Raw genomic sequence first — 10091 nt, forward strand, 5'->3', positions numbered from 1 at the left:
GATATAAGGAGTCTTCGTAAAAATTTTGATGAATGTTGTTTTACTTTCACTTGGAGAGTGAACAACTATGTTAGTCATATGCTAGCCAAAATGGCAGTTAGCTTGGAAAATTTAACTGAATGCAAGGTTGACTTCCCAGCGTGGCTGCATGAACTTGTGCAGACAGATTGTAGGCTTTTTGTAATATGTTTCCTGTTATTAATAGAACGTTGCCGTTTTGACAAAAAAATAGATTAAAGAAATAAATAGGATTATTTATTCATATATAACTCGAATTACCTAAAGAACTACAGTGGCCTAAAGTTGCAAAAGTTCAGGACAAAATTGCTTCTTTCCAAAATTTAACGGTCTCGCTTTTAAAAAGAAAAATGTCGAGGACTGAAAAAGAAATTTAAAAATCAGTTAAAAGAGTAATTTACCGTTAATAGAATTTGCTAAATCCCCATGAATTTTCACCCATTTCGACAATTACCAAGCCGTCCTCTAAACCTCCAAACACCCCACTCCAAGTTTTCCTACTACTACGGCTCCTGCCGGAATTTAGTGGGCCCCAGACGCCTGAGTAAGATGAATGCTGGTGGGTTAGCCTCCAACGGCCGTCAATTCAAGAACCCAGATGAGATGTGGAGAGAAGAGGTTGGTGATCAATCCAAGAAGTCTGAGTGGTACAATAAAGGTGTTAGCTATTGGCAAGTAAGCAATACTATTGCACTCCTCATGAGTTGATGTTTTCATATTAAATGAAAAATCATTGGAAAGTTCTAATTTTGGAGGGTTCTATTTGACTGTTATTATGCTGCCGGCTTGTTTATGGTATTTTTGTTGTTAATTAGGTACTATACTTCTATTGCTTCCCATTTGAATTATGGGTCTTTTTGATTTTTTTTGAACTTAATTTGATTTCTTTTGGATTTTTTTTACATGGAACTTATTGTAAATACTTCTATTACTTTACCTTTGAAATAATGGGTCTTTTTTTTAATTTTAATTTGTTTGGATTTTTTTCACATGGAACTTATTGCAAAGTTCTAGTTCTAATTTTGAAGTTTTTTGTTTGAATGAATTTATGCTGCCTGTATGTTTCTGGTGTTACTATTGTTGGTAACGGCGAGCTGGTGTTTATACTGTGTGTTCGTGTTTGTCTGTTTGAAGAAAAGGGTGTAGAGGCAACAGTGGATGGTGTGCTGGGCGGATATGGGCATGTGAATGATGCAGATATAAAGGCAAGCGAGGCATTTCTGAATACCCTTTTGGCTGAGAGGTTCACTGATGCTGGCAGAGGCCACCATCTTGTTGCTCTCGGTACAGACACACCTCTTCACCTCTCTTTACTAATTGACACTTACTAAATTGAAAGGGGGAAAAAAAACAAAAAAGCTTTGGCTTTAAGAGAAGTAAAATTCTCTTTAGTCCTTGCACTCTGAAAACTGTGCATTTTCTTGTCCTTATGGTCTAAAATATTATTGCTTTTTGGCTGAAATATCAAAATTTTATGGTTGGAAAAGGAATTTTGGTTGAGTAAATATAAAATTACGACTTTTTGTTATGCTCATTAATGAACTTTTTGGTGATCTTGAACTATTGCAGATTGTGGGTCTGGCATTGGGAGGGTTACCAAGAATCTTCTTATAAGATACTTTAATGAGGTATTACTTTATAAACCTTCTTTTATTGCATAATTTGTTAAATGAGGTTAGACTAAGTCCTTCACTTTCTCCTTGTATCAAAGTTTCTATGAGGTGTTTGTTTGATGCCGTTGAAGAAAAACCCCGTTTCACTTGCTGTTTGTTTGCACTGATGAGCATTACGTCCTTTTTTATTTTTTATTTTTTTTTGGGAAGGAGGGGTGTTTCAGTGGGATACCATATGATTTATCTAGCTTTTTTATGAATTTGATTTCCACTTGATGTAGTGTTCATCATAGCTACACTAAGTAATATCTTAGACATTTTCTTTGACATTTTGTCTTGTGGTTCTGATAATCTTTTCAAGACTTTTGATCTTTCTACACAATCTTAAATTAGTGCAATTATTTGTGATCGACCTTCATTCTTGCTAGTGTAGTAATGGATGTCTCCTACTATGGTGTTAAGTGGTGAATTTAATCACATACATGTTGAGCTTTTAGTTATGCAAGGCAAGGATTTCTTCTATGTGTCACTTCTATATCTGTTTTAGTAGTTAATAGTGCTCCTATTATGGCATAGTTTTTAACTTTCTCGGTCATATGTGTTGTGAAAGGACTCCTTATCAATATTATTTCACTTGTGTGCTTGGAGGTACTAAGAAGAAGGTGGTATTCATATATATGCAAGGGAGAATCCCCTACCTTGTATGAAATCTGAATTTAAACTTAGAACCAAATTGAAGTGCTCCTCTATATTCTAATTTTCATTATGTACATAAAACTCGTTTAAACTAAAGTTAGATTGATAATAAAAAGTGCTATTGTTTCATTAGCTGTAGGAAGTATTGAGGAAGCAATCTATACAGACCACTACCAGTCTTTATTTTACCTGTCTTTCCAACTTTCATTGCTCAAGCAAATAATGCACTAAAAAACCTGCATAGGAAATGTCAAATCATCACCAATGACATAAAAAACATTGTTGAGCAGTGTTATTATATATGTCTGAATAATTTTTATGAGACTATAATCTATGATGAAAGTTGTTCGCTAGTACCATAACTAATATACTAAATTAAGTAAATAGTAGCCTTGTGAAGTACATTTTATCTGTCTTAGTAGCTAGCATGAGATTTTTTATATTTTCTGTTCCATGGAGATTAAAGCTGGACTTGTTGATTGATTGAACTTGTTGTTCATGTTTTATGCACTTGTTAACTTGTTTTCTTTTATTTAGGTTGACCTTCTTGAACCAGTGTCGCATTTTCTGGAGGCTGCTCGAGGAAATTTAGCCCCAGAGAATTTACTGGTCTCAGACTCGTACAAGGCTGCCAATTTCTATTGCCTTCCACTTCAGGTAATACATGTCTGTTGTTTCACTGAATTGATTCTATGCGTATGTGTTCTATTGATGTAATCACAAGATCATTAGGTTCTAATGTAAAATTACAACTTACCTGTGTTATTAGACATTATTAATGGAAACCCTTGGTCAGCAAATTCATCATTGCAACTAGCACTTGATATAGCAGATACTTTGTTCTTGCTTTTTAAGTTTCAATCATTGGTGCTTTTTATGTTCTAATGTAAATTTACAACTTGCCAGTGTTATTAGACATTATTAATGTAAACCCTTGGTCAGCAAATTCATCATTGCAACTCACACTTGATATAGTGGTTACTTTGTTCTTGCTTTTAAGTTTTGATCGTTGGTGTTTTTCAGAATTGTACATTACTAACCCAAAGAAAATGAAAAAATGCTTCATATCAGATTTTTTACTTTTCTTGCCAAATAAAGCCTTACCAAAACCAAAATTTAGATGGTTTTTTTGTATAATTGCATGAGAAAGCGTAGACAAGAAGTATGGTTTTGGGATTGTTAAATTATGCATTTTCAAAATTTATGATGTGTTTTATGATGTGGACTGTCATGACTTAAAGTTGTCTTTTAAGCATTTGTTGCTGTGTAATTACAGCATTAAATGAATTGGAGTTTTATTTTTCACAAAAGGGCTGACTCTGAAGTCTTCCAATGACTAATACTGCACCTAGTGGGCACTCTCTCATCTTGGTTAAGTGGGATTTGTTATAAAAACAAGTCAAAAGTCCAGCTAGACTGCATATGTGAAGGAGGAAAAAGTTGTATGGATGTGATTGCAAGTTGAAAGCTTGACCTCCATTCAAAGGCTTTGTATCTCATGGAAATGTTCTAATTAGAGGTGATTTGGAAAGGTTCTGTATCTCAAAGAAATGTTCCAAACATTTAGAGGTGATTTAACCAAAGTCCATATTGCTAGCAGGCGCTATTATCGGGTACAGAAGATAACTTTTGGACTGTGCGACTAACATTTTCGAACTCAACTTTGACAAAATTTGTCGAAACTATCTGTGACGTATAACCGAAAGTTATTTTAGCAATCCTGTTATGATAGCAAAACTCCATCAACAAATATTGTATATTCCTGCTGCTGCCAGATCATTAGAATTGTCACTACCAGAACATCTCCCTGAAGATGGTGGCATTTACCCTTTGCGATCCCAGATTTCTATTGTTTTTAACTGACAGTGTAACTATGCAAGTATTTTGACATACGGCACAGTATACACTACAGATATTCTTAGAAATATAAAACCAAACAGTAAAGCATGTGGTAGTTATGTGCTTTCAAATCTCAAACTCGAGGAGGAAGGTGGTTGAGCTCTACAAAGAAAAAAGAAAAGAAAAAGAAACAACTTAAAGAGGAAAATATGCATGGGCAGATTCTTGACAGAAGCTTAATTTGCCTTTGATAGTTTTAAGGTTATGTTTCATGCCTATGGAACTAGGATGTAGTGGTATTATGCTATCATTTTCAGTCTTCGATGAACTAAATAATCTACCTAAACACATAAATTAAAGTACTTTTGAATCCAGATTGATTTCAACCAGTTGAGGCGTTAGAGAAAAAAAGGAAGTAGAAGACAAGGAGTGAGTTTGGTTGGTCAACTGCCCCGCAATTGTGCTTGTGTATCCAGACTCGAAGTTTTCTTTTACCCTTCCCCTGCTTTCTGTTCTTATTGAGTAAAAAAAAATTAAAAAGAAATGCCTGAGAAATCTTATCATGTTTGATTTCCAATATTTTTTCTGATATTCTCCCAATATCTGTTGACGTTTCTTTTCAAAATCTTCTATAAAATTCCTGTCTAACAAAGACCACTGGAATTTCAGTTCTACAAAATTTATCTTTTGTTAATCAGGCTGCAAATGAGTCAAGCTGGCTCACGAGCGCTCACAATCTGGCATGGTCAAAGCTCGAACTCGAGTCGAGCTCGTCGAGTCGAGCCGAGTATCTGTATATTCGGCTCGTTATTTCATCGATCCAGCTATAATTCATATATTCTTGATAGTGAAATTACATGTACGACCCCTATATTTTATTATGTATTAGCATGAAATGTCAATTTTATCCATTTTAAAAAACATAAAGATTATTTTTAAATTTTTTTGAGCTTGACTTGGAGTTCAAGCTTGAGATCAAGTTTTGGAATGAAAGCTCATCGAACTCGAGCTCAAATTCGAGCCTAGTCAAAATTGAGTCGAGCTCGGCTCGTTTAAGGAAAAGCTCAACTTGACTCGGCTTGTTTGCCGCTCTCTTTTCTTCAGTTTCTATTCCTGTTGTTTAAAAGAATCTTCACCCATGGATTCTTTGGAGAGGGGGGGGGGGCGGTCCAGAATAAATTTCATGCCAGAATTTTATATTCTTTTTTCTTCATTTGTTTTCTTGCTATCAACTGCTGATCTCATTCTGCATTTAAAGAAAAGTCTTGCTTAATTTCTGCAATTCATCGTTGTATGGTGAAGTTTAACTTCAAAGCGCTGATTTAGACTTTTCTGTTAAGCTTTTTGACAACATGTGTTGATGTATTTCTCATTTTCAAATTTCCTTTAGGACTTCACTCCTGATGCACAAAGATATGATTGCATATGGATTCAGTGGTGTATTGGGCATCTTGCAGATGATGACTTTGTATCATTCTTTAAGCGGGCAAAGGTAAAGAAATCCTTCTAGGGTGGTTCATGATTCAATCCAACATTGCTATATGGTATCCACTTAATATCAGAAACCATATGCTTATCATGCAGTAACAGCTGGTGGATTTTCATTGAGGAAAGTTTTGATTTACATCTTTGAATCCTCTAACTAGGCATTCTTTTATTCAGTAAAATATAAGATTTTCTTTTTTTGTGATTGTGCATGTTGATTGCTAAAAATCTGTCCCTCTTCCCTTTATCACCGTTTCTTTTTGACAGTTCCTTAACTAAGAACAATAGAGATGGTTGAACTTTCCAAATGTATTTATCTGGCAGTCATTTATTCACTCGACCTTTTGGCTTTTCAGCATAATAGAGAGTTTATTTATTTTTGGGTGGGTGAGGGAAGAGTTTATGAACCTTTGATCAACTACACACTGGTAGTGCAGCCTAATGAGATCTCCAATTTGGTTTTCTGCAACTCTTTATTTAGTAAAAGTCTGAATGTTATAAAACTGTTTGAGAACTTTGTCTTGGTCCGGTAGAGTGCAGAACTAGAATCTGGACCATTGCAGCCAGAATATTTATTAGATGTTAAGAGTAATATAGCTTGTAATGAACAAAACTTTCCCGCTTTATTTCCAAGTTAGTTACAAATAAAAACAGGGGAACAAAGTTGATGTGGAGCTACGAAAGGTAAAAAACAAGATTTTCTGTCAGATAAAGTGCCAGATATATGCCATTTTTTGATGACTCTAAAGTGTCTACTATTTCTGGATGCTGCAGGGTATTGGGTTAGATGTCTCCTTAGGAATAAATGTGTAGCCAGAAGTACCATAATATATGCTGATGCTATTGTTGTTGTTTCCCTCATTGCTGTCTGTCTTGCAGGGGGGCCTCAAACCTGGTGGTTTCTTTGTTTTGAAGGAGAATATCGCTAGAGCTGGTATTACTTTTATTATTTCAGTTAATTGTGATTTAATACGTAGAGGACAGCTGGAACTTGCTAATTGTATTATATCATGGTTACAGCTCTCACGTATTAACTTTTTTCTTTGATTTCTTCCAATTTCTCAATTTCTCCATTACTTCTGTTGTAACTCATGTGCATCCATCATGCCTGACCAAATTGACAAGTAGAGAGAAACTAGATAAGCAGACAATTTTCAAATGGCACAATAGGTTTCCATTTCAGGTTCATCACAAGGTGGTTGAACCATAGATATCCTAGTTCTGTAGGCTTTGAAGGAAAGAAAGATGAAGTAGAATAAATAAATTAAGTCCCTGATTTAGTTGAATTATCATATCTCTACCAAATAAAAATAAGATAAAAGATCAAGTAAGCATTATATATTAATGCATATAGAATGCTTTTAAGTTGTGATCCTGTTCTAAGATCTCATTATTGCATCATTGGATTTACCCTGTAGAGAAGAAATAGTACTTGAATTCGGGCATTAAATTACCCCACCTAGTTGGTATTTGTAATCAGTGTTGGTAGCAATGCCAGCAGTAAAAGCTCAGTGAATGAAATCAAAAGAGAGAAGGCTTCTTGGGTTATGAAATGATGATCATGCTATTTTCATGTTTTCTTCTCTATAACTAAACCCATTTTCCTATTTTTTGGAGGCTCTTGTTGTGGGGGGTTAATAGTTAATGGACCACTTCCGGAAAGTTTTTGAACTCCCCACTTGCAATAGAACTGAAATTATCTCCTATATGCACATAGTAGTAACAGCTAGAAATAAAAAAGCAACAATTAGAGGCCCAGAGTGACATTTGATATTTAAGTTTGATTTAGTACTTGGGAATTAATAATTTTGTGCCTTCATTTATACCATCACCTTAAAATTTTTGTCAAATTGTAACTTGTTAATTTTTGGAAGGATTTGTGCTGGATGAAGAAGATAAGAGTGTTACACGATCTGATTCATACTTCAAGGAGCTGTTCAATCAATGTGGATTGCATATTTGGAAAATGAAGGTATTATCTGAATTGTGAACTTTAATGTGTGGCATGTTCTTTTCTGTGCAATATCCACCCAAATCATCAGAAATATACAGTTGACTGAGGTTTCTAATTTCTCTAACTAATATGCTGGATCAGAAGGTCATTTCCTGCATTAATTTATTAAGTTTTAAGAAGTTGCTGGACCACAATGCAATCCCTTTCTTGCACGTCAACCTATGGTTAATGCTGTTTAATCAATGAGTTCAACTAGAATTGAAGAAAGAGTTTGTTTGTGCAGCTTAAATTACCTGCAAGAAAATTAGTTTGAAGGGAGCCCTCTAAATTGGAAGAGTGAAATTTTGTTGAATGCATTTCTTACACTGGTGCAGGATCAGAAAGGATTTCCTGATGAATTATTTGCTGTGAAGATGTATGCGTTAACAACTGAAATACCAAAGATAGTTAATCCATCCAAAACGAGGAGGCAGTCAAAAAACAGGCCTGGCGTGATCAAATGAGGAGCATCATGGACCATGGGTTGCATTTTAGTCTTTTGAGTTCTCAAGTTAGTTTCTCCAATGTATTTTAGAAATCATTTTTCCTTCCTCCCACACCTTCCCAACTGAAATTGTTAGGCTTAAGATTAGAACCTTGGACCTAACAGTGGGGAGCTATGTTACCCAGGATCAGCTATGGGAGACACGGCTACTCTAGTACAAAATGAAAAGTCAGACACAGGTACAGCAGGACAAAATGAAGAGTTTGGTTAACATTGCTGGAGAGGGCTCTTATAGCTATGTTACCCAGGATCAGCTATGGGAGACACGGCTACTCTAGTACAAAATGAAAAGTCAGACACAGGTACAGCAGGACAAAATGAAGAGTTTGGTTAACATTGCTGGAGAGTCTTAAGAGTCCTCTCCTCTCTCGGCGACTATGACGAACTCTAGTTGTTGTTTCTTAGAATTTTTGACGACTTTTTATTTTTTCCCCATTACATTCATGCAACTCTTTTTCCTTTTTCGTTGTCCTGTGCTTAGTATAAATCAGAGAACATTTTTTGTAGCTTTTGAGTGCTTGGTTTACAAAATTCTGATTACTATCTGTGCTATTCACGTGTATATCTTCCATTTTTGTATACTGAATCATCTGTCTGAAACTTACTTTTGACTATGCTTTCATTTTCCTCAGTTTTAAATCCTAATGTTGGGACTGCTCCTTCTCCTATTCTTTTTTTTTTTTTAATCCTATTTGATTTGGTGAGTACATGTAAGATGTGCTAAGAAATTCTCTGAGTTGGTGAGTGCCAAGATGTGCCAGAAAGTTCTTCGAGTATGTGAGTGCAATGTAAGATATACTAATGCTAAAATGATATGGACGTGAAGAAGAATTCAGAGTTCTATCAATTGCTTGCTTGTAAGTATCAAATCCCTTTAAGATCCAGAAAATAGAAACGAAGACTAAGATCTTAGTTGATGGTTAAACTTAATGGATTCAGATTTTAACATATTTAGACGCGTTTGATAATAAAAAATTGAACATTTGAATTAATTTTTAAGTGATATTGAATTTTTTAAGTAAAATTTGTTTTCAAAAATAAGTGAAAAATTATTCACTTATCGGTTAATGTGATATACATTTAAATGTATCAAATTCAGTACTTATTAATTCAATAATTTAATAGATTTATATTTCAATTTTCAAACTTCAATTTTATTGAACGCGCCATAAGATCCTAGTGGTGTTGATACTTGGCCTTTCTAATGACAATAGTGGCACTACTTATTAGGTTACATAAGGGATACTTTCGCCTAATTAAGTGAAAATGCTTACCATTGATGGAGGGACTAGTTTCCGCTTTAAAATGGGTTCGGTAAGAGTGTAAGACCATGAAAAATCTTCGATGACCCATGTGGAAATCTATCTTCTAAAACTTTTATAGAAAAACATGCTGTACCAATTTGATATATGTAAGATAAAAAGGTGATTTAAAAATGCATTCATGAAAAATGTAAATATTTTTTGAAAAAAAAATTTGCAATGCAAACAAGGAAATCTGCTTTAAAATAGACTCGTTAAGACTGCTATAAAGAATATTTGATGGAGGGTCAGTGTTCTCCCAAATATTACAAAAGACCCTTTCCTCCGTTTAAGTAACAATGGTTGTCACTGTTGGAGGAATTAATGTCTTTTCTAAAGTTTTGTAAGAATGTATAGAATTATGGAACTATAAAGAATAATATCCTCGACAGTACCCTAAAACTATAAGAATGATGGGACATGAGAACAATATTCTGATTACAATATATACCCTTGATATAGTATGGTGAAATAAAGAATGATGGGATCATAACATGATGTCTTTTTACATAAGGTTAGTCATCACAACCGCTTAATATATGCGATACTTTCACCATTAACAAGATTCAACACAAAATAATCTACTTGTAAGAGTCATCAATCTTTTGCCATTGACAAGATTTGACACAAGATAATATACT

The 10091-nt window shown here is 34.4% G+C and overlaps 1 protein-coding gene across 2 annotated transcripts; it reads left to right on the forward strand.

The window, feature by feature from the left end:
* The first annotated feature begins 454 nt into the window (after positions 1–454).
* LOC113773151 (alpha N-terminal protein methyltransferase 1-like) lies at positions 455–8724 on the forward strand. 2 transcript variants are annotated; one of them, XM_027317704.1, is made up of 9 exons: positions 472–693; positions 1158–1302; positions 1588–1646; positions 2865–2984; positions 5557–5658; positions 6531–6585; positions 7526–7623; positions 7980–8155; positions 8275–8724. In XM_027317704.1, the coding sequence occupies exons 1-8, from the start codon at positions 568–570 to the stop codon at positions 8106–8108; spliced, it is 834 nt and encodes a 277-aa protein (XP_027173505.1). In that variant the 5' UTR covers positions 472–567; the 3' UTR covers positions 8109–8155; positions 8275–8724. The 2 variants fall into 2 exon arrangements, with proteins under 2 accessions (XP_027173506.1, XP_027173505.1); XM_027317705.1 differs by having other exon boundaries at positions 455–693; positions 7980–8724.
* The last annotated feature ends 1367 nt before the right edge of the window (positions 8725–10091 follow it).

This window comes from Coffea eugenioides, chromosome 6, assembly GCF_003713205.1.
Source record: "Coffea eugenioides isolate CCC68of chromosome 6, Ceug_1.0, whole genome shotgun sequence".
Lineage (NCBI taxonomy): Eukaryota > Viridiplantae > Streptophyta > Magnoliopsida > Gentianales > Rubiaceae > Coffea > Coffea eugenioides.

Coding starts and splice junctions, on each gene's coding strand:
- LOC113773151 (XM_027317705.1), top strand. CDS start 568: ATGAATGCTGGTGGGTTAGCCTCCAACGGCCGTCAATTCAAGAACCCA. Junction 5,659..6,530: donor CATTCTTTAAGCGGGCAAAG/GTAAAGAAATCC, acceptor TCTGTCTTGCAG/GGGGGCCTCAAACCTGGTGG. Junction 6,586..7,525: donor GGAGAATATCGCTAGAGCTG/GTATTACTTTTA, acceptor AATTTTTGGAAG/GATTTGTGCTGGATGAAGAA.